Here is a 25,447-nt window from a genome sequence, read left to right as displayed (position 1 = left end):
TGTGGAATTATATAATTAAAGTGTGAAACAACTGAAAATATGTCTTATATTCTAGATTCTTCAAAGTAGCCACCTTTTGCTTTGATTACTGCTTTGCACACTCTTGGCATTCTCTTGATGAGCTTCAAGTGGTAGTCACCAGAAATGGTCTTCCAACAGTCTTGAAGGAGTTCCCAGAGATGCTTAGCACTTGTTGGCCCTTTTGCCTTCACTCTGCAGTCCAGCTCACCCCAAACCATCTCGATTGGGTTCAGGTCTGGTGACTGTGGAGGCCAGGTCATCTGGTGTAGCACCCCATCACTCTCCTTCTTGGTCAAATAGCCCTTACACAGCCTGGAGGTGTGTTTGAGGCCATTGTCCTGTTGAAAAATAAATGATGGTCCAACTAAACACAAACCGGATGGAATAGCATGCCGCTGCAAGATGCTGTGGTAGCCATGGTGGTTCAGTATGCCTTCAATTTTGAATAAATCCCCAACAGTGTCACCAGCAAAGCACCCCCACACCATCACACCTCCTCCATGCTTCACGGTGGGAACCAGGCATGTAGAGTCCATCCGTTCACCTTTTCTGCGTCGCACATAGACATGGTGGTTGGAACCAAAGATCTCAAATTTGGACTCATCAGACCAAAGCACAGATTTCCACTGGTCTAATGTCCATTCCTTGTGTTCTCTAGCCCAAACAAGTCTCTCTTCTGCTTGTTGCCTGTCCATAGCAGTGGTTTCCTAGCAGCTATTTTACCATGAAGGCCTGCTGCACAAAGTCTCCTCTTAACAGTTGTTGTAGAGATGTGTCTGCTGCTAGAACTCTGTGTGGCATTGACCTGGTCTCTATTCTGAGCTGCTGTTAACCTGCGATTTCTGAGGCTGGTGACTCGGATGAACTTATCCTCCGCAGCAGAGGTGACTCTTGGTCTTCCTTTCCTGGGGCAGTCCTCATGTGAGCCAGTTTCTTTGTAGCGCTTGATGGTTTTTGCCAATGCACTTGGGGACACTTTCAAAGTTTTCCCAATTTTTCGGACTGACTAACCTTCATTTCCTAAAGTAATGATGGCCACTCGTTTTTCTTTACTCAGCTGCTTTTTTCTTGCCATAATACAAATTCTAACAGTCTATTCAGTAGGACTATCACCTGTGTATCCACCAGACTTCTGCACAACACAACTGATGGTCCCAACCTCATTTATAAGGCAAGAAATCCCACTTATTAAACCTGACATGGCACACCTGTGAAGTGAAAACCATGTCCGGTGGCTACCTCTTGAAGCTCATCAAGAGAATGCCAAGAGTGTGCAAAACAGAAATCAAAGCAAAAGGTGGCTACTTTGAAGAACCTAGAACATAAGACATACAGTATTTTCAGTTGTTTCACACTTTTTTGTGAATTATATAATTCCACATGTGTTAATTCATAGTTTTGATGCCTTCAGAGTGAATCTACAATTTTCATAGTCATGAAAATAAAGAAAACTCTTTGATTGAGAACGTGTGTCCAAACTTTTGGTCTGTACTGTGTGTGTATATATAAAATATATATATATATATATATATATATATATATATATATATATATATATATGTATATATATACACACTATGACTTATCTCGGCTAAGATAAAGCCTAGATCCTCAGGCTACATTCACACTATGGGCGTAGCCAGGATCAAACCTGGGGGGGGGCAGAATTTCATACTGCACACCTCAGCTGCTGCAGAACCTCATACTTCACACCCCTACACTTGAAAATAAAGCATGCACCTTAAGAAGATGTGGTGATGAATGCAGTCTATTTATTCCAACTATCAGTTGATGTTGATATAACTGAAGACGAGCAATGCCTGTCCTGGGCGTCCTTTTGGGCAGCTATGAGGTGTACCTGACTGGTGCTAAAAAAAAGGAGTGTTAGTCTGTGTGCTATCCGGTTTTCATTCTTTTTGGTACAGATATGATATGGATAGACAGATATGGATAAATGGATATATAGATAGAGCAGATTTGTAATCTGCTTTTGCTATTGAAAACATTATCTATGAGCTCAAAAACCTTTCAGGTGATGCGGTTTTTTAAAAAGCTGATCTGCTTTTGCAACTGAAAACGTATCCTCAAAAAACGCAGGAAAAACGCTGTGTGTGAATGTAGCCTTAGATCAGGAATAGAACAGTCATTTATAGGACATTTCATAACTTTCCCAAATTCCTATGAAGAAATATTCAGCATATTCTGCATTGAACTACTGTACCCAATTTATTATATATTTTAGGAGACGGAGTCGGTCCATTTTATACCGACTCCAACTCCGACTCCACCAAAATGAGCACCGACTTCACGACTCCGACTCCGACTCCACAGCCTTGGTTCTAATTCAGCAATGATTCTGCTCTACATATTTTGCTATATGGGTAGTGTGGTGGATCGTTTCATTTACTGCAGCAGTGGTGTCCAGCAGAACTGGTATGGTCACTAAAATGAGAAACTCCGATATCTTTACTCTGCCAATACCTTTTGTAAGAGAATATGCCCATTAATTAAAACTGTAACTCCTTTTTAATTAAAACTTCATTCAAGACTTTACCAGTATAAGACAGTACAGATTACCTCCCTTTGTAACTTGGTAAACATGTCAAGAGAAGATATGAACATCAATACCCTTGAGCCAAAGGAACGATGTACCGGCCCCCAGCTGTTTGCTTTAGCGTGGCTGGTTATCAAAAATTGGGGAACCCCACGCCATTTTTTTAGTAATTTATTTAAATAATTTAGAAAAAATCATCGATAACCAGCCATGATGAAGCTGACAGCTGAGGGTTGCAGTTTGCAGATATCCGTTTTGCCTGCACTGTTTGTCAAAAATAGAAGAGACCCCAAGTCATTTTTTCTTTTATAGCCAGGTACCTGTTCTCTCTATTATCAGCAACAGCAAGCTTAGGCTGATGGGCGGCGTGCTCTCACATCAGCTGACACCGTTTTATCGCCGGTCACATCTGCTGGCTCCATCTGTCATCTGACTGTGTGGGAACCGCAGCTCTCTGACCGGAGCTGCCAGTGTTTCTCGTGCTTTCCTGCAGACTACAGCATGGGAAACACTGAATGTTCATGCTGCTGAACCCAACTAGTAACACGGATTCCTGGAGAAGTCTATGTTTGGGGTGCGTGCCCGAATAATAGGTATTGGGTACGGACCCCAAACATTTTTGTTTGGATTTGCCCCCTTCCCAACCTTCGCTGTACTAGTACTGCTTTGCAGGAACTGCATTTCTGCCCGCAGCAGTACTAGTATGGCGGCACGATCACCGCGGCCTTACGCTGAGTGCCGCGGTGATCGGGTGCAGGTGACTGCTGACACCCCACAGCAATTCCCACAATCGGTTCTAGCACCGATCGTGGGCATTTAACCCCTCTGATGCCGCTGTCAGTACTGACAGCGGCATAGAGAAGCATCGCACAGGGAGGGGGCTCCCTGCGCGCTTCTACCGGAACAAAGCGATGCGATCGCGTTCCGGTGGTCTCTTTGGAGACCCCGGCTCCAAGATGACCGCGGAGTCCTTCAGTGAGGTGGCTTGCGAGCATCGGCAAGCCTCCTTCATGGCCTGTCAGATTGCTCATCTGATGCTGTGCAAAGTGTCAGATCAGCAATCTGACTTTATATAGTAATGTCACATACTGGTACAATGTAATAAAGTTAAAAAAAAATTATAATGTGTAAAAATATTAAAAACAATCGCCAAATAAAAAAAGAAAAAAAATTAAATATTTTACCAATAAATACAGTTATTTACAGTATGTAAATTAAAAAAACAATGAAAGTACACATATTTGGTATCGCTGCGTCCGTAACGACCCGCCCTATAAAACTGGCCCACGAGTTAACCCCTTTAGTGAACACCATTAAAAAAAAAACAAGGCAAAAAAAAAATGCTTTATCATACCGCAGAACAAAAAGTGGAATAACACGCGATCAAAAAGACGGATATAAATAAACATGGTACCGCTGAAAACGTCATCTTGTCCCGCAAAAAGACAAGCCGTTATATAGCTCCATCACCGGAAAAATAAAAAAGTTATAGCTCTCAGAATAAAGTGATGCAAAAATAATAATTTTTTTCTATAAAATATTTTTCGTGGTATAAAAGCTCCAAAACACAAAAAAATGATATAAATGAGGTATCGCTGTCATCGTACTGACCTGAAGAGTAAAACTGCTTTATCAATTTTACCACATGTGGAACGGTATAAATGCCCCCCCCCCCAAAGAATTTCATGAATTGCTGTTTTTTATTCATTCTGCCTCCCAAAAATCGTAATAAAAAGAGATCAAGAAATGTCATGTGCCCGAAAATGGTAACAATAAAAACATCAACTCGTCCTGCAAAAAACAAGACCTCACATGACTCTGTGGGCCAAAATATGGAAAAATTATAGCTCTCAAAATGTCTTTTAGTGTGTGACAGCTGTCAAACATAAAAACCCGCTGTAAAAACCCACTATAAATAGTAAATCAAACCCCCCTTTATCACCCCCTTAGTTAGGAAAAATAATAAAATAAAAAAAATGTATTTATTTTCATTTTCCCGTTAGGGTTGGGGCTAAAGTTTGGGTTGGGGCTAAAGTTTGGGTTGGGGCTAAAGCTAGGGTTAGGGTTGGGGCTAAAGCTAGGGTTGGGATTAGGGTTAGGGGTGTGTTGGGGTTAGTGTTGGAGTTAGAATTGGGGGTTTTTCCACTCTTTAGGCACATCAGGGGCTCTCCAAACGCGACATGCTTCTGATCTCAATACCAGCCAATTCTGCGTTGAAAAAGTTAAACGGTGCTCCTTTCCTTCCGAGCTCAGCCATGCGCCCAAACAGTCGTTTACTTGCATATATGGGGTATCAGCTTACTCGGGACAAATTGCACATCAACTGTTGGGGTCCAATTTCTCCTGTTACCCTTGCGAAAATAAAAAATTGGGGGCTTAGGCTAAGTGTACACGTAGCAGAAATTTTCTGCTGAAAAACAGGACTCCCTTCTCAGAAACCGCGTGTTTTTTTTCTGTGCGTTTTTACCTCGATTTTTATGCATTTTTTTTCCGCGTGGTTTCTGGACACATGGAAAAAGCCAGAAACATGGAAAAAAACGCGAAATTAATGAGCATGCTGCGTTTTTTACCGCGATGCGTTTTTTTCGCGGTAAAAAACGCATCAATGTGCACAAAAAGTGCAAAATGCATAGAAATGAATGGGAAGCTTCTTTTTCGCGTTTTTCCCATGGATTTTTTGGCAAATCCGCGGGAAAACCCGCGAAAAAAACGCTGTGTGTGAACACAGCCTAAAAGATCATTTTTGTGAAAAAAAAAATAAGATTTTTTATTTTTACGGCTCTACATTATAAACTTCTGTGAAGCACTTGGGGGTTCAAAGTGCTCACCACACATCTAGATAAGTTCCCTAGGGTGTCTGCTTTCCAAAATGGTGTCATTTGTGGGTGGTTTCCACTGTTTAGTCACATCAGGGGCTCTCCAAACGTGACATGGCATCCGATCTCAATTCCAGCCAATGTTGCATTGAAAAATCAAACAGCGCTCCTTCCCTTCCGAGCTCTGCAGTACGCCCAAACAGTGGTTTACTTACATATATGGGGTATCAGCATACTCAGGACAAATTGTACAACTTTTGGGGTCCAATTTCTCCTTTTACCCTTGGTAAATTTAAACAAATTGGATCTGAAGTAAATTTTTTGTGAAAAAGTTAAATGTTCAGTTTTTTTTTTAACATTCCAAAAATTCCTGTGAATCACCTGAAGGGTTAATAAACTTCTTGAATGTGGTTTTGTGCACCTTGAGGGGTGCAGTTTTTAGAATGGTGTCACTTTTGAGTATTTTCTATCATATAGAACCCTCAAAGTGAGTTCAAATGTGATGTGGTCGCTAAAAAAAAATGGTGTTGTAAAAATGAGAAATCGCTGGTCAACTTTTAACCCTTATAACTGATTAACAAAAAAAAAAATTTGGTTCCAAAATTGTGTTGATGTAAAGTTAACATGTGAGGCTACTTTCACACTTGCGTTTTTTTGTGGTGCGTTTTTTGCGCACACAAACGCATGAAAAAAAGCATACAAACGCTGCGTTTTTTTCAAGCATTTTTATGCGCATGCAGGAAAAAAATGCAGCGTTTGTATGCGTTTTTAGTGTGTTTGCGTTTTTTAGCACATTGTTTGTCCTCACCCAAAAAAAAATCTAGATAACAATCTTGCAACACACAACCAATGGGACGTCAGTGGCGGTGTGGTATGTTAATATATAGACCCTGTCTACAGTATTCTTCACATTTGCTTGATTTTTTTCGTGTCAACATGGATCTGCGCTGGAAGAGTTTTCACTTCAACTTGGATTTGGACATCGCGATGGCTAGGGCATATGCAGTTGCTTGCCATGAACAAAGGAAGAGAGAGAGAGACAGTGAAGACGGCAGCGGCGGCGTATGTGGATACATCCGATTGTTGAACTCCGGGAGAGCCATGGGGCGTACCACACCCTCTACAGTGAGCTACAGGCAAACCCGGAGAAATTTACAGATTATATCCGGATGTCCCAAGAAAGCTTCAGTGATTTGCTTGCTCGTGTCCAAGAATCCATTCGGAGACAGGACACACAGCTCCGTCATGCGATTCCTCCTGAGGAATGGCTCCTGGTGACATTACGGTACGTAATATTTAAAAAACCAAAGGGTGGGGTGATGGTGTTTTTTTTACATGTACTATTCAAAACCTGGGCAAATTATTTTTTGTGAATGTACTAATTTTTTATTTTATACTTTTAAAAAACCATATGCAGAAATATTAATTTTACTTCTTTCTCTGTTTCGCAGATTCCTGGCGACTGGAGAGACCCTATCTTCACTACACTTCCAGTACCGTATTGGAATCTCTACCTTGTCTGGAATTGTTGCGGACACCTGCTGGGCTCTCTGGTACGTTCTTTATCCCGAATTTATGCCCCTGCCCACCGCTGAAAAGTGGATGGAAATTGCTGACAAATTCTGGACAGTCTGCAATATCCCCAACTATTTGAGAGCTGTTGATGGTAAACACCTACGGATCATCAAACCCAAAAGAACTTGATCTGAGTACTATAATTACAAAAAGTACTTTTCAATAGTACTCATGGCCATTGTGGATGCCGGATGTATGTTTGTAGCAGTGGACATTGGAGCATTTGGCCGTGGTAATGACTCCCAGGCTTTTAAAAACTCAGACATGGGCCGGAGGTTGTATGGCAACCAATTTAATTTCCCTATGCCACGGCCTCTTCCCCACACCAACGCTCCGCCACTGCCCTTTGTAATAGTTGGGGATGAGGCTTTTCAGATGTGCGCAAACCTACTGAATCCCTACTCCAGCCGTGACTTGGACCACACCAAAAAAATCTTTAATTACAGGCTGACCAGGGCCAGAAGAACTGTAGAGTGTGCTTTTGGGATTCTTGTCTCCAGATGGCGAATTCTCGGCACAGCCATTAATCTTAAACTTGAAACTGGATGAGGTGGTGAAGGCGTGTATGGTTCTACATAATTTTGTGATGGCTAAAGAGCATCCGACCTTTGAACTCGATGATGCTGCTCCTAACCCATTGCCTGAATTCAGTCAGCACCCTCTCAGGTCATCTGTTGAAGTTGGCCAAATGAGGGACCAATTTGCGGCCTACTTTATCTCTGATGTAGGACGGGTGCACTGGCAAGATGAAATGGTATAAAAATGTTTTTGTGTGTGTATGTTAATAAAAAGCCTGCTTTGATACCAGTACCGAGTGCACTATGTTTTTTACACTCCAATAAAATAAAAAACTTCCCATGTATACCTGTGAATTCATGATGTTCTCACACCTGGGCAGGTAAATACACATATGAGTTAAACTGCAGCATCGCTAGTCTGCGTGAAATATATTGGTACGTAAGCAACGCTGCAGGTTAAATATGATATGTGTATTAACCAGGCCATGATTGATAAATAGTTATGATTAGAGTTGAGCGACTTTGGTAAGATCGGGTTTCATGAAACCAAATTCGTTTCAAATGAAACTGGTCCGACTAGTGGAAAAAAAGTCGGAGTTTCGTTCAAATCCCGACCCCAATGCAAGTTAATGAGGAATAAAAGTCTGCATTGAGTGGATGAATGTAATCCGCTCAATGCCGACTTTTATTTCCCATTAACATTGTGGTAGGGTTTCGAACGAAACTCGACTTTTTTTTTGCCCGAGTTTCACCAGTTTGTGTTTCATGAAACCAGATCCTAGTTGGTCAACTCTAGTTAGTATACTAGGCCTTGGTATTTAACATATGACGTGTATTTTACCCATCAGTGGATTCAACACACACGTAATAAGAGTATGTTGTTAATTACAAGGTATATCAAGAATCCCCCTTGCCTAGAATCACAATAAGTGAAATGAGGATGGTAAAAACAGCCAATCCTCAAAACACTTTTTATGACACCTTGCAAAGTTTAAGGCGCATTGTGCGTACGGCGTAGTGTGTGTAGGCGGCGCCAAAAACATTAATCAAACTTTGTTGTGGTGAACCAGAAATTTAAATTTATTTTTAACCAAAAAAAATTATAAAAAACTTTATTTTTTTCTGCGTTTGGGGTCAGATGGTTGCAAGTTGGGGGTGTGCAGTGAAGATGAACAGCTTATAGTCGATGAAGGAGTTCTAGAGGAAGGGGCAACAAAACTTGTGGGGGAAGGGAGTCCAGTTATGGGAATGGAACTAGACACACTAGGAGGAGAGGACAGAGGTTCAGCTACAGTGGACCTAACTGTTTGTCTCCTTAAAAAGGCGTGCCTGGACCTACTTGGGCCCAGTGCCCGCCTTGATTGTTGGCGCCGCCTGGAACTTTGGGCAAATAAGGAATGTGGGTCCCCCGTCTGCTGCTGTGCCTGCTGCTGTGCATGCTGCTGTGGCTGCTGCTGATGCTCTGTGGTGGCGGTGGCAGTGCTCGTCCTTGCAGGAGGACTGCTGGCGGCAGTGATGGTCCAGGTTTGCGGACTGGTGGTGGCAGGGCTACTACATGTTGTAGTGTTTGCGGTAGGGCTGTTCCACATTTAAGGAGTGTTTACTGTGGCTGTGCTCCAAGCATGCATGGGGGTGGCGGTGGTGCTCCAGACAGGAGCAGCGCTTGCCATGGTGGTGTTAGTGAAGTGAAGTGACCAGCAGCACTCAGACTTGTGGTGGTGCAATGGTGGGTGTGCTGGCTTTGAATAGAGGTGTCCGTGCAGTGGTATGCAGCACAAGTCGGTAGTGAGGTGAAGCGAGTCAGTGGTGGCACAGTTGGAAATGACACCACTGACTGCTGCCCATACCAATTATGCTGCATAGCCTGCAAGAAAGCATTGTTGCAGGCCTGCAGCACACTCAGCTGTTGCTCAGGACTAAGGTGTTCCGCCATGCCCTTTTCAATCTTACTAAAAAAATGGTGTGCTGGTCTGTTGAGGTCGGCCTCCAGACGGTCAAGGCGCTGTTCGACAGAATGGAAGCGGTGTTCCATGTGGTTAAAACCACGTTCCATGAGTGAAAAACTGCTTTCCACTCTGTCTGACAGCGAGTGCATAAACTCGGGCAAGACATTCCTGTCCAAGGCCCTCTGCCGCTGGCGGGTAGTGCCCACATAACCAGTGGTAGAGACCTGGGACAGGGGAACACCTGATGGACCAGCTTCCTGGTCACAGCTGTCTGTGTGGCTGACCTGCAAGGTGCTTCCTGGCTGTCGGATGGTTGGGACGGGTCAGAGGACGTCCGATGAAGGACCGCTCCAGGGCCAGGTTGCAGGGTGCTGCTCCAGGTGCTGTGGAAGAAAGGAAAATCATTACTATCATGCCTTTACAAGAAGCATCAGCTGTGGATTAGAAAAACACAGATTAATAAAAATAAAAACCAAAAATTATAATACTTACGATCTGGTGGCAAGGACCGGTCTTAGGAACTGCAACGCTTGATAGTACCGGTGTATCTTGTTCTTGTCCTTGACGCTGAACCACTGCGAACCTGGCCCTCAGCACGAACATCACTGTTGAAGCGGTCCTTGATCGAGCGCCAACGTGTTCGGACTTTGTCCACTGTTGGAAAAACAAACAAACAACATGTAACAATTGTGTTTGATGCATGACATATGCTATCACTAAACCCAACAGTGCCATCACGAACAATAGTCACTGCGGCACAAGACAGCAATACAATACCCAAAGCAGTCACTGTTGAGCCAGATGACACTGTTGGGTTTCCTGCTAGAATATATCTAGCACGAAACCCAACAGTGCCATCAAGGACAATAGTCACTGCGGCACAAGACAGCAGTACAATACCCAAAGCAGTCACTGTTGAGCCAGATGACACTGTTGGGTTTCCTGCTAGAATATATCTAGCACGAAACCCAACAGTGCCATCAAGGACAATAGTCACTGCGGCACAAGACAGCAATACAATACCCAAAGCAGTCACTGTTGAGCCAGATGACACTGTTGGGTTTCCTGCTAGAATATATCTAGCACGAAACCCAACAGTGCCATCAAGTACAATAGTCACTGCGGCATAACAGAGCAGGGAAATACTTACTAAACGCCTTTTTGGAGGATGCAGTGGCGCTGTCCCAGCCATCCATCAACGCTGCGACCACCTCATTCCATAGCCGCCGGTTCACCACATTGTCCTTGTACAGCCGGTCACGGCTTTCCCACAACAGGGCACGCTCCTGGACCAGGCGGATAAGGTGCTCATTATCCAGGTAGACGTCTTCATCCCGTTGTGGAACCTAGACAAAACACATTCATTAGAATATTCGAATTTTGTGTGAATAAAAAGTTATAAAAAAGATCCAGAAAAGAGGAAATATAGAAGATAAAAAATAAAGGACATTACAAATCATTTGATACTGTACTTACATTCCGTATTACCACCGGGACTTGGCTTGGCTGCTCATGCCGTTCGCCCTCACTAGTCGCGTCCGCTGAAGATGACGATGTCTGAAAAAAAAACAACAAACGTTAGAGATTTTGAGAAGCAGCAGATATACTTACCAAACGCACGAAAATAATAACCTCACGGTCTGCTTGCGCCAGTTCCTGCCGGGATGGTGAATATTCCGATTCCGAAGACATACTGCTTGTAAAAATAATACAAAGCATTAGTACATATACAATTTAAAAGGACAGGCATACATTTTTTAGATGTAATAATACTCACATTCTTGCCGCTGAAGCTGGAATTGAAAATGGGGTCTTCTTTAGCTGTGTTTCTGCTCTCCATGCTGTCTCTATAGTTATGGTACAGTGCTGGCAGACACCTCCTTTTATATAGACATGAAGTTTTTTTAGGTGAGGATTTTTATAACTAGTCTAACCAATGGACACCAAAAAAAAGCATGCGCAAAAAAACGCATACATGCGCTTATGCGCACCCATAGAGCATAATGGTAATTTTTTGCGCAAAACGTGCTCATGCGTTTTTTTTTAAGCGGTTGGGCTGACCAAAAAATGCAACATGTAGCGTCTGGTAAGTAAGGACGCACACCATAAAAAAACGCAGCGCACGAAAAACGCATACGTGTCCATGCCAACGCGCACGTATGCACACCCATGTTAAATATAGGGGGAAAAACGCATGCGCACCTATGCGCAAAAACGCAGCGCAAAAAAACGCAAATGTAAAACCAGCCTGATAAATGTTATTCTGATTTATGGGGGTAAAAATTAAAAGTTGGAAAATTGCAAAATTTTTGTCAAATTTCTGTTTTTTTTCTCACAAATAATTGTAAGTCATATTGAAGAAATTTTACTGCTATCATAAAGTACAATATGTCACGAGAAAACAATCTCAGAATCAGTGGGATCCTTTGAAGCGTTCCAGAGTTATTACCTCATAAAGGGACAGTGGTCAGAATTGTAAAAAGTGGCTGTGTCAGAAAGGTGAAAACAGGCTGGGTCGCGAAGGGGTTAATTATGAGAGACCTAGGGAAAATGTTTCAGAAGTAGAAATTAAAAGTGGAGTAGTTTCCCATTTCATATTTCAGAGGGCCTTTAACCCCTTACCTGCAATGGACGTAATATTCCGTCCATGTGACCCTGGACCTAATTTCCATGGACGGAATATTACGTCACAGCGATCAGCGGTGCCCACGTGGTGAGCGCCGCTGATCGCGGCCGGGTGTCAGCTGATTATCACAGCTGACACCCAGCACAATGTGTCAGGGGCGGTCACGGACCGCCCCCGACACGTTAATCCCTTGCACACCGCGATCAAACACGATCGCGGTGTACCGGGGGTTAAAGGGAAGCATCGGCAGGAAGGGGGCTCCCTCCGTGCTTCCCTGAGCCCCCCACGGCAGCGCAATGTGCAGCGCTGCTGCGGGGGGCTCCTTTCCTGCAGGTCCCCGGATCCAATATGGCGGCGGGGACCTCCGGGGGCCTGCAGGAAGCTGGCTTCCTCAGTGCCTGCAAAGCGCAGGCATGAGGAAGCCTTCTAGACTGCCTGTGACAGATCGCTGATCTGTCACAGTGATCTGTGATGTGACAGATCAGCGATCTGTCACAGGACAGTTATGTCCCCCCTTGGACATTGTAATAAAGTAAAAAAAAAAAAAGTGTAAAAATAATTTTAAAAAAATCGCTAAATATATTAAAAAAAAAAAAATATTCCCCAATAAATTCATTTTTTGAAATAAAAAGAAAAACAATAAAAGTACACATTTGGTATCGCCGCGTCCGTAACGACCCGCCCTATAAAACTGTCCCAATAGTTAACCCCTTAAGCGAACCCCTTAAAAAATAAAAATAAAAAACGAAGCAAAAAATAATGATTTATTATCATACCGCCGAGCAAAAAGTGCAATAACGCGCAATCAAAAAGACGCATATAAATATCCATGGTACCGCTGAAAACGTCATCTTGTCCCGCAAAAAACGAGCTGCCATACAGCGTCATTAGCGAAAAAAAAAAAAGTTATAGCTTGCAGAATAAAGTGATGCAAAAATAATTATTCTTTATATAAAATTGTTTTCATAGCATAAAAGCGCCAAAACATAAAAAAACAACCTAAATGAGGTATCGCTGTAACCGTACTGACCCGAAGAATAAAACTGCCTTATAAATTTTACCGCACCCGGAACGGCGTAAACGCACCACCCAAAAGAAATTCATGAAACGCTGGTTTTTGTAAATTCTGCGTCCCAAAAAACAAAATAAAAAGCGATCAAAAAATGTCACGTGCCCGAAAATGGTACCAATAAAAACGTCAACTCGTCCCACAAAAAATAAGACCTCACATGACTCGGTGGGTCAAAATATGGAAAAATTATAGCTCTCAAAATGTGGTGATGCAAAAACTATTTTTACAATAAAAAGCGTCTTTTAGTCGTATGACAGCTGCCAAACATTAAAACCGCCGTAAATAGTAAATCAAACCCCCCGTTATCACCCCCTTAGTTAGGGAAAAATAATAAAATTAAAAGAAAATGTATTTATTTCCATTTTCCCATTAGGGCTAGGATTAGGGCTAGGATTAGGGTTAGGGGTGTATTGGGGTTAGGGTTGGAGTTAGAATTAGGGATTTCCACTGTTTGGGCACATCAGGTGCTCTCCAAATGCAACATGGCGTCTGATCTCAATTCCAGCCAATTCTGCGTTGAAAAAGTCAAATGGTGCTCCTTCCAAACTCTGCCATGCGCCCAAACAGTGTTTTACCCCCACATATGGGGTATCAGCCTACTCAGGACAAATTGCAAAACAACTTTTGGGGTCCAATTTCTCCTGTTACCCTTAAGAAAATAAAAAATTGGGGGCAAAAATATTTTTGTGGAAAAAATGATTTTTTTATTTTCACGCCCGGGCGTTATAAACTTCTGTGAAGCACTTGGGGGTTCAAAGTGCTCACCACACATCTAGATAAGTTCCATGGGGGTCTAGTTTGCAAAATGGGGTCACTTGTGGGGAGTTTCAATAGTTTAGGTACATCAGGAGCTCTCCAAACGCACACGACACCCGCAGACCATTCCATCAAAGTCTGCATTCCAAAACATCACTACTTCCCTTCCGAGCCCCGACGTGTGCCCATACAGTAGTTTTCTCCCACATATGGGGTATCAGCGTACTCAGGACAAATTGGACAACAACTTTTGGGGTCCAGTTTCTCCTGGTACCCTTGGGAAAATAAAAAAATTGGGGACTAATTGATCATGTTTGTGGAAAAAATGATTTTTTTATTTTCATGCCCAGGCACTATAAACTTCTGTGAAGCCCTTGGGGGTTCAAAGTTCTCACCACACATCTAGATAAGTTCCTTGGGGGGTCTAGTTTCCAAAATGGTGTCATTTGTGGGGGGTTTCCACTGTTTTGGTACATCAGGGGCTTTCCAAACGCGACATGGTGTCCGATCTCAATTCCAGCCAAAAACGTCAAATGGCGCTGCTTCCCTTCCTAGCTCTGCCATGCGCCCAAATAGTGGTTTGCCCCCACATGTGGGGTATCAGCGTACTCAGGACAAATTGCACAATAACTTTTAGGGTCCTGTTACCCTTGGTAAAATGAAAATTGGGGGTGAAAAGATCATTTTTGTGGAAAAAATATGATTTTTTTAATTGTACCGCTGTACGTTATAAACTTCTGTGAAGCCCTTGTGGGTTCAAAGTTCTCACCACATATCTAGATAAGTTCCTTGGGGGGTCTAGTTTCCAAAATGGGGTCAATTATGGGGGGTTTCCACAGTTTAGGCACATCAGGGGCTCTCCAAACGCGACATGGCGTCAGATCTGAATTCCAGCCACTTTTGCATTGAAAAAGTCAAACGGCGCTCCTTCCCTGCTGAGGTCTGCCATGCGCCGAAACAGTGATTCCCCCCCACATATCGGGTATCAGCGTACTCAAGACAAATTGCACAATAACTTTTGCAGTCCAATTTCTCCTGTTACCCTTGGTAAAATAAAAAATTGAACCTGAAGTATTTTTTTTGTGAAAAAAAGTTAAATGTTAATTTTTTTTTTTAAATATTCAAAAAATTCCTGTGACGCACTTAAAGGGTTAATAAACTTCTTGTATGTGGTTTTGAGCACCTTAAGGGGTGCAGTTTTTAGAATGGTGTCACTTTTGGGTATTTTCTATCATATACACCCTGCAAAGTGGCTTGAAATGTGCTGTGGTCCGTAAAAATAAAATGGTGTTGCAAAAATGAGAAATCGCTGGTCAATTTTTAACCCTTTTAACTTCCTAACAAAAAAAAATTTTGGTTCCAAAATTGTGCTGATGTAAAGTAAACATGTGGGAAATGTTACTTATCAAGTTTTTTGTGTGCCATATCTCTGTGATTTAAGGGCATAAAAATTCAAATTTGGAATATTGCGAAATTTTAAAAATTTTCGCCAAATTTCCGTTTTTTTCACAAATAAACGCAAGTTATTTGAATGAAATTTTACCACTAACATGAAGTACAATATGTCATGAGAAAACAATGTCAGAATCACCGGGATCCATGGAAGCGTTTCAGAGTTATTACCTCATAAATGGACAGTGGTCAGAATTGTAAAAATTGGCCCGGGAGTTAACGTGCAAACCACCCTTGGTAGTGAAGGGATTAAAAAAAATGCAAGCGATTAGTGTTATCTCTGTGATAAAGTCACTTTTAAAATGCAATTCCAACAATTTCGGCAATAAGATTGTTTTTATTTCCTTTGTTCTTCCTTTCAGGGATAGGTAGGAAATAATCTGTATTGTTCTTGCATTAATTTATATACATGCTACAAATACTGTAACTGTCTAATGATGACTTTAATCAGCAGTAAGGATTAAAGGGAGTCTGTCAGTAGGATCAACCCTCCTAAGCCGTCTATATGAGCATGCAGGTCATAGGAAGCTGAATAAAATTATACCTTGATATTTGCAATTCAATGTCTTGTTCCAGAGAAATCCATATTTGTCTTAATTTGTAAATGAGCTGTTAAGAACTATGATCCGGACGTGAATCTCGCTGAGAATCTTCCTCCAAAGGTTATTGTAAATGAAAAGAGGTGTTACCAGACCAAGTCATAGTGCAAGATAATATACAGCACTCTAGAAATTAACGATGAGGTGCTCATGTAGGGTATCCAGCGCGTAAAGTACAGTATCAAATAAACTTGGCACTCAGATAGCAATATTTTGTGAGAATTAAGTTACTTTTATTTTATTTTGCATTCATTGTTGTTGAACGTTTTTGGTCCTACTAGGGACCTACATCAGAACTGAATGCTTGCGGACGAAGCACCCTGGTAAAATAGCGCACATGGTTGCGAGCTGCATCGCAATCCACAGCACAGGGAGTATTATATAAATGTACACCATTTACTTATGATCGCACACTGTTTCTTTCGTTTTGCCATTCTACTGTGCATATAGGTAAACCCAAACCTGTCCATTATCAATGTAAGGCTACTTAAATTTTCTTTATGACAACAAATGGTCTCCATAGAGCTTTTTGGTTGCTGTAGCTGTCCTTAGGGGGCTAGGGTTGCAGTCACTGCTGCAGATGCTTTCCCTATCCTGAAACGAAGAGGCATCAGTGATATCCATTTTAGATGCTAGGCTAATCCCTGCTCTACTGAACATGTCGGTTGTCAATTCCGAAACATGCTAAACATGACCTTCCTGCTAACAATGCTATACTCCTTTGAATGCATTGTGACAGTGCACTCCCTCACAGGCTCTGATGAGAGGTGATGGGCTGGCAAGAGAGCACACTGTCAGTGCATATTTAAAAGGAGAGAACGCAGCAAGGAGGTAGAGCATAGATCAGCCCTTCAAAGAGGTGTCATCTGCCATCTCGGCGGCATTTCCTTTCATCCAGGCTTTATTGAAATCAAGTTGCAGAGAACTGCAGATGATGCAAGAGGCACCAGATATTTATAAATCCCCAAATTGGCACATACAAAAATAAGATCAAAAGCTGTTTCCTGTAAATTCCCTCAAAAGACAAAAGGGCACTCCCATTATCTGGAGAACAAAAGGTTCAATCTCCATAGTAGGCAAGGCTACTTTACTATTTTTCTTTGGGAAAATACTATAATATATTAGCATTTCCATATTTATAGAAGGTACTATTATGTAAGTAAATACATAATGGCACTGTATACAAATATTTATCCTCGAGATGATAAAAAGACAGAAACAAATAATTAGGATTAATGCTCCATTGAAAGGCCAAAGCATACAGTGTGTACGGAAAATATTCAGACCCCTTTAAATTTTTCACTCTTTGTTTCATTGCAGCCACTTGGTAAATTCAAAAAAGTTCATTTTTTTTCTCATTAATGTGCACTCTGCACCCCATCTTGAAAACCAGAAATGTAGAGATTTTTGCAAATTTATTAAAAAAAGAAAAACTGAACTTGTGTCATTAGCATGTGATATTTCAGAGATTCCATCTGGGTTTATGTCCGAACCCCCATTGAAACTGGATTCGGGCTTATGCCGGGAGGCAGACACTCGGACGAAGTAAACTGTGTCTGAGTGTCCGCCTCCAGTACGGCACCATTATAGTCTATGGGGCCATTGGCACATACGTCCCAATCCCCTTTTGCTGGGAGTTCGGAATGTAAGCCCCGATGGAGCCACTGAACGGGTGCCTGAACTCAGTGTGAACGCACCCTAATCATAAATATAGCATGAGAAGAAGGCCTAAATATTTAAAGGATGAGCCTTTTGTACCATTTTACATGTTACTCAATTCCCCTTCATCTAAGCACATTCTTGTTGATTTTATCCAGTTAATCAACAGAGCCTGATTTTGATTTTGTCTACAGGCTGAAGTTCAGGGTGCTAGCCCTTTTGTGTATCTTGACAGGTACAGCATTAGGTCATCTGCATATAGTGAATTTCTAGCCTTACTTCCGCATGTAAAAATCCCAGTAGACCTTTCTTGCCTTGGATAAATAAAGCTATTGGTTCAATCACTAGAGCAAACGGGAAGAGAGGATAGACCTGTGTTGTAGCTCACAAGATTAGAATTTGATGAATTTGATCAGATAATGACTTATTAATTGAAACCCTCAATTGTTTGGCAGAATAAAGCAATCCTTTTTCATTGGACAAAATTTGGTCCTATTCCATACTTTTCTAGTACAGCTATTAGGACGGGTCTCTCGATACAGTCAAGCGCTTTTACTATATCTCGAGCAGGGGTGGGGAACCTCAGGCCCGCGAGCAGATTCTGTTGTTTTCTCCAGCCTCCGGGCAGATTCACGGGGACCGCAATGCTCAGGCCAAGGGTTACGATTTGCCGACCCTTAACACAATCCACATGCAGAGTTCACTATAGATTGCTACAGCGCATACAATAAAGTATTATATCCTGATGCTGGTCAGTGCCAGATGAACTTTTTGGGCAGGGTTGGTGCGCTCTGCGGTCCCGTCCCACTGAAGACAGCAGCCGCATCGTCTCCCATGAAATGGTTAGTTTGCCTCCTCAGCGTATCCCATATGGTGGATAGTCTGCAATCTAGCATCTCCCATGTGATGGATATGTCCCATTGTATCCTATGTGATGTATATGCTTCTGCCTCAGCATCTCTTTTGTGATGTGTATACTCCAGCACAAAGCATCTCCCATGTGATGTATATGCTCCAGTCCCAGCATCTCCTATGTGATGTATATGCATCAATCCCCCAGTGTATCCTATGTGATGTGTATATACAGCAGCCTATGTCTCCTTTGTGATGAATACTGCAGTCTCCTTGTCAACTCATATACAGCAGTCTGTTTGTTATTTATATACAGCAATTCAGGTGCCAGAAGTAGGTTGACTCTACGCAACATTGATGTGAAGCAATTCTAAAAAACTGTAGGTATACAACTAAATAGGTGATACACAGGAAAGCTAAATCATTGTAAAAATAGTACATATTGTGAGTTTGTAAAGACAAATACAGACACTGCTATATTTTAGAACAGCCCAATCTTCATTTTTTGTTATTTTCTGTAAAGTAGTTCAAAATATATACATTTCGAATTAGAAAACTGGGTGCAATGTTTCCAATGCATGGAAATAAAAATTAGTATAAAGATTTTGTGATTTAGGCTATGTGCCCACGTAGCGTTTTAAAACGCTCACTGAAAACCGGACTCCTTCCTAGAAATCACGCGTTTTTTTCAGCGCGATTTTACCGCGATTATGATCGCGATTTTCGCGTGCGATATTCAAGCACTTTCCAAGCGATTTGAAGCATCACTTGGAAAGTGATTGACAGGTTGGTCACACTCGTCAAACATAGTGTTTGACGAGTGTGACCAGGTTTTTACTATTGAGGCCGCCTATGCGGTCTCAATAGTAAAAGATAGAATGTTAAAATGCTAAAAAAAATAAAAAAAATCGGGGTATATTTACCGTCCGGCGCTGCATTCCCGGGCCTCAAGCGTTCCCAGTAATGCCTTGCTAGACCTGTGATGACGTAGTCTCGCGTTGCTATAGCGATCTCGCGAGACCGCTAGAGTCACGCGAGACTACGTCATTACAGGGCCTTGCCGCAAGGCATTACTGGGAACGCTATGTCGGGAATGCAGCGCCGGACGCCGGAAGGTAAATATACCCCGATTTTTTATTTTTTATTTTTTATTCTTTGTTTTACAGGGGTATGGTACCCAGGGCCTGGAGGACAGTCTCCTCTCCTCCACACCGTGGGTACCAACCGCACATGAGACGCTTAACTTCCCGCATGGTGGGCATAGCCACATGCGGGAAGTAAGCGGTTCTCATGCATTCCTATGGGTGCGGAATCGCGGCAATTGTTTGCGATTCCGCACAAAAGAATGAGCATGCTGCGATTTTTTCCGCGATGCGATTCCGCTGCGGAAAAAAGCACAGCATTAGCACAGCATGTGTGGAATGCCATAGGAATGCATGGGGGGCGTTCTGTACACGATTTTTAAACGTTTTCGCGCCGAAAATCGTGGCAAAAACGCTTAAAAATCGCTACGTGGGCACACAGCCTAACTCACGTTTTTGAATGCACTGCTATTATTTTATAGTATTGGTCGGTAAATCTTTTTAGAGGCATATATACTTTTTCATGTATATTGTGTTTGTCTTCTTTCACTGTGTACATCTGAGTTTTGAAAGGACAATTACATTTACTCTTAAAAGAATGCTGTGAACATTTTGCACTATATTCATGCGGTTTAATAGATTGTTTATGCCATCTTGAAACTGTTTGTTTCCAAAATTGTAATTGAGATTTTCTGCTCTATTAGTCAAGCATCATGCGCTGGGATGGCCAGTAAATTGCTTTATGACTTCCTATTAATACCTGCCAGACTTTAATCATTCTCTTCATGCATCTTGAATGAAATGATTGTACCATTGAAATACATTGGAAATTTGTGATGGACTTCAACAAAGCCCATAAGCAAATGCAGAATGTAGCACTCTAAAATATGCTTTTAGGGTATGTATGCTATGCATTGTATGCATCCTAATGTGAATATGAATACATATTTGTTTTACAGTGGTAACCATATCTTTCAAGGCCGGGCTGCTGGCATTGCAGTGAATGAAAATGGAAGAGGTCAAATCACAGGTATGTAATATTGAATATATAAGTGATACATAGCAAAACTTTTGACTCTTTTTTTTTTATACAATTGTGTTTATATGTATACACATCCAGTCTATTTTGGGGCTTTTAAGGCTTGTTATTCGCTTTTGTGTTTGGTTGCACTACAAAAACCTTTTTTCATTCAGTGTAGCCCTAGGAGGGAATATTATGTATTTTTGCAGGAGAACAATCATAGTTTTTATTGGCAGCATTTTGGGGTAGAGATACTTTATTTTTTTTTCCTATTGTTACTTTAACATGTTTGTTGTAAGGGAAATTGAAATAAAAACAATTTCCCCTTCTTTATCACCTTTCTATTCATTGTGTACCGTGTCTGTGAAAAATATAAACTTTTTTAAACTGTTTTTGTACTTTTGTTGCATTCCAATATCATAACTTGATTACTTTTCCATTATCAAGCATGTGGGCTTATTCTTTTGTGGGGCTTCTATGGTACAGGATCTTGCCTTTGTCAAACCCCTTATATCTTGAAAGCTGCTGAATTCCAGCATATAACTAAAATCCTGTCAGTATTTCACAAATCCTGCCGGTTGTGACTGTAGCGTAGCATCGTTCTACAGATGCACTCTCAAAGATGTACCAATAATCGCTCAATGACCCACACATATATCCATTGCGGAGTAGAATTAGGAATCTGCTGGATTTCAAATTACAAACTGCTTACATTATTAACACATTCAGGGCGATTTTCCTGGGGTTTTTTTTTGGGGGGGGATGTTTTTTTTTTTTTTTCCTTCATTTTTCCGCTTTTTGTAAGAGCTTTATTTTTTCATTTTTTTTCTATGCACATAACCATATGAGCATTTGAGGGCTTGATTTTTGAGGGATCAGTTCTACTTCTGAATGACACCATTCATTTTATCATGTGATGCACTGGAAACCAGGGGTAAAAAAATTCCAAGAGCGTTGAAATTGCAAAAAAAAAAGTGCAATTCCATAATTGTTTGTTATTTACCGTGTTCACTATGTGTGGTAAAAATGATCCAGTAATATGATTCTCCAAGCCTGTACGAGTACACAAATACGAAACATGTATAGTTTTTATTATTATTATTATTATTAATAAAAATCTTTGCTTGTGTTGCCTTCTTCCAAGACCTGTAATGTTTTCAATTTTTAGATTATTGGACTGTGTGAGGGCTTATTTTTTTTCATCTTTGGCTGATGTTTTTAGTGTTTTGATCGCCTGTTATTGCATTTTATTGCAATGGTGCGGTGGCCACAAAAGTAATTTTGGCGGTTTTATTTTTCCCGTTAAGCCATTTACCTATCGGATTAATTTATTTTATACTTTGATAGGATTTTTACAAATGCAATGATACCAAATGCTGCGGGTGAAATAAGTATTGAACACGTCACCAATTTTATAAGTAAATGTATTTGTAAAGGTGCTATTGACAAGACATTCTCACCAGATGTCCAGATAGGCAAAGAAATAAACCAAACAAATGTCCATAAATTATGTGTAATAATGAGAAATAACACAGAGAAAGTATTGAACCCGCTTACTGAAATTTAATTACCGTACCACTTCAGACAAAAGCCTTTGTTGGTGATGACAGCTTCAAGACGTGTCCTGTATGGAGAAACTAGTCGCATGCATTGCTGTGGTGTGATTTTGGCCCATTCTTCCACACAAACACTCTTCAAAACCTGAAGGTACCATTTACTGATAGAATTCAGCTGGTGTCATTACTTTCCATTGCTTTTGGCATCGCTTTCTTCATGTGTTTAATACTTTTTCCATGTTGTTTCTCATTATTACACATAATTTATGGACATCGGTGGTTTAATTTCTTTTTCTGTGTGGACTGAATGGATTGTTACTGACATCTGGTGAGAATTTCCTGTCAATATCACTGTTAGAAATAGATTTACTTAGAAAACTGATGACTTGTTCAGTACTTATTTCACTCGTGTTTTAATTGTTTTATTTTTAATGGGGCAAAAGGGGGGTGATTTGACCTTTTTTGTTTTTATTTCATATTTTTAATTTTTTTTTTCATTTTATACTGTTTTTCTTATTCCCCTTGGTGGACTTGAAGCTTTGATCGTCTGATCACTTGTACCATATATACAGTAGTATAGGGCATTAGCACAGCTAAGTATACTGATAATCACGATCTCCTATGAACGCCAACTACAGGCTGACTTTCATAGGAGACTCATCATGACAAGTAAGGGTGAGTGCAGACGTACTTTTTGGCCCTGCGGATTTTTCCGCGCAGAATGGAAGAAATCCGCAGGTCAAATGACCTGCATTTTTCCTGTGGATTTCTTCCATTTTTCATGCGGTTTTCATGCGGTTTTTGTGCGGTTTTCCATCGCGTTTTCCCCCTGCGGATTTGGTGACAGGGGAGATGGAAAACCGCACAAAAGAAGTAACATGCTGTGGATTTTGTACCGCGGGAAAACCGCGCTGAAAAATCTGCAGCGTCTGCACAGCGGTTTTTTTTTTAGATTGATTTTAAGGCTACTGTACATCACAATGCAGAAATGCAAAGTTTCTGCACGGTAAAATCCGCTGCGGATCCGCTACAAATCTGCATCGTGTGCACACAGCCTAAGGTGGTCTTCAGCAGACACCTAGTTGTCATTGTAACCCATCGGCGCCCCGTGAGAGATTGTCAGCAACATTGAACAGGTTAGCAGCCTCCTGCACCTAGCCCGTGGCTGTTAGAGGCAGATGTCTGATTTGCTGTGAATCCGATCCCGCATCACAGTCTGAAACACGTGTAAGGTGCGCAGGGATCAAGGGGCTGCGTTTGCAAATTCCCAGGGATCAAGGGGCTGTGTTCCCAAATTGTGGGAAAAATTATTTCTTACCTCCTCATATAGCAATCGTACTAGTCACCTGGATCATTCGTGCCATCACTGAATTTAGTCCTCTTAACATGTAATATATTTTTCAAGAAAGGCATCTAGGCCCTCCCTAAACGATGAGATTTGTTGAGGTGTACTTTTTTCGAAAATCCACAGTGGAAAGCCTGCATCATTCTTTTTTTCCTCCTTCGCCTCATTGGGGGACACAGATACTGTGGGTGTATGCTTCTGCCGCTTGGAGGCTGACACTAAGTGAAAAAAAGAGGTTAGCTCCTCCTCCGTCATATACACCCTCGCCCCTATTGCGGGCGGAACTCAGTTTTTTGCTTAGTGTCTTTGGAGGCACACGTGTCTGGGTTTCTCCAGACTTCTTTTTTCCATGAAGATAAGACAGGGGCGACGGATCTCCCCAAACCATCAACGGGCGAGCACGTGTTGAGTATCGTCTCCACATATCCTTTCCCACACCGAGGGACATACAGTGGGGCAAAAAAGTATTTAGTCAGTCAGCAATAGTGCAAGTTCCACCACTTAAAAAGATGAGAGGCGTCTGTAATTTACATCATAGGTAGACCTCAACTATGGGAGACAAACTGAGAAAAAAAAATCCAGAAAATCACATTGTCTGTTTTTTTTTCATTTTATTTGCATATTATGGTGGAAAATAAGTATTTGGTCAGAAACAAGCAATCAAGATTTCTGGCTCTCACAGACCTGTAACTTCTTCTTTAAGAGTCTCCTCTTTCCTCCACTCATTACCTGTAGTAATGGCACCTGTTTAAACTTGTTATCAGTATAAAAAGACACCTGTGCACACCCTCAAACAGTCAGACTCCAAACTCCACTATGGTGAAGACCAAAGAGCTGTCAAAGGACACCAGAAACAAAATTGTAGCCCTGCACCAGGCTGGGAAGACTGAATCTGCAATAGCCAACCAGCTTGGAGTGAAGAAATCAACTGTGGGAGCAATAATTAGAAAATGGAAGACATACAAGACCACTGATAATCTCCCTCGATCTGGTGCTCCACGCAAAATCCCACCCCGTGGGGTCAGAATGATCACAAGAACGGTGAGCAAAAATCCCAGAACCACGCGGGGGGACCTAGTGAATGAACTGCAGAGAGCTGGGACCAATGTAAGAAGGCCTACCATAAGTAACACACTACGCCACCATGGACTCAGATCCTGCAGTGCCAGACGTGTCCCACTGCTTAAGCCTGTACATGTCCGGGCCCATCTGAAGTTTGCTAGAGAGCATTTGGATGATCCAGAGGAGTTTTGGGAGAATGTCCTATGGTCTGATGAAACCAAACTGGAACTGTTTGGTAGAAACACAACTTGTCGTGTTTGGAGGAAAAAGAATACTGAGTTGCATCCATCAAACACCATACCTACTGTAAAGCATGGTGGTGGAAACATCATGCTTTGGGGCTGTTTCTCTGGAAAGGGGCCAGGACGACTGATCCGGGTACATAAAAGAATGAATAGGGCCATGTATCGTGAGATTTTGAGTGCAAACCTCCTTCCATCAGCAAGGGCATTGAATATGAAACGTGGCTGGGTCTTTCAACATGACAATGATCCAAAGCACACCGCCAGGGCAACGAAGGAGTGGCTTCGTAAGAAGCATTTCAAGGTCCTGGAGTGGCCTAGCCAGTCTCCAGATCTCAACCCTATAGAAAACCTTTGGAGGGAGTTGAAAGTCCGTGTTGCCAAGCGAAAAGCCAAAAACATCACTGCTCTAGAGGAGATCTGCATGGAGGAATGGGCCAACATACCAACAACAGTGTGTGGCAACCTTGTGAAGACTTACAGAAAACGTTTGACCTCTGTCATTGCCAACAAAGGATATATCACAAAGTATTGAGATTAAATTTTGTTTCTGACCAAATACTTATTTTCCACCATAATATGCAAATAAAATGAAAAAAAAACAGACAATGTGATTTTCTGGATTTTTTTTTCTCAGTTTGTCTCCCATAGTTGAGGTCTACCTATGATGTAAATTACAGACGCCTCTCATCT

The 25,447-nt window shown here is 41.7% G+C and overlaps 1 protein-coding gene across 2 annotated transcripts in view; it reads left to right on the top strand.

Annotated features, from left to right (window-relative positions):
* Positions 1-25,447, top strand: part of FBXO10 (F-box protein 10) — a 199,492-nt gene that overhangs the window by 103,690 nt on the left and 70,355 nt on the right. For both annotated transcript variants that reach the window (XM_073549669.1, XM_073549668.1), the window contains exon 7: positions 20,488-20,558. In XM_073549669.1, coding sequence (XP_073405770.1) covers positions 20,488-20,558 — 71 coding nt within the window. The remainder of the gene's footprint in view (positions 1-20,487; positions 20,559-25,447) is intronic.

Source organism: Dendrobates tinctorius, unplaced genomic scaffold (assembly GCF_039654945.1).
Source record: "Dendrobates tinctorius isolate UK_male_01 unplaced genomic scaffold, ASM3965494v1 ptg000160l, whole genome shotgun sequence".
NCBI lineage: Eukaryota > Metazoa > Chordata > Amphibia > Anura > Dendrobatidae > Dendrobates > Dendrobates tinctorius.
This window is presented reverse-complemented; position numbering and strand designations above follow the sequence as displayed.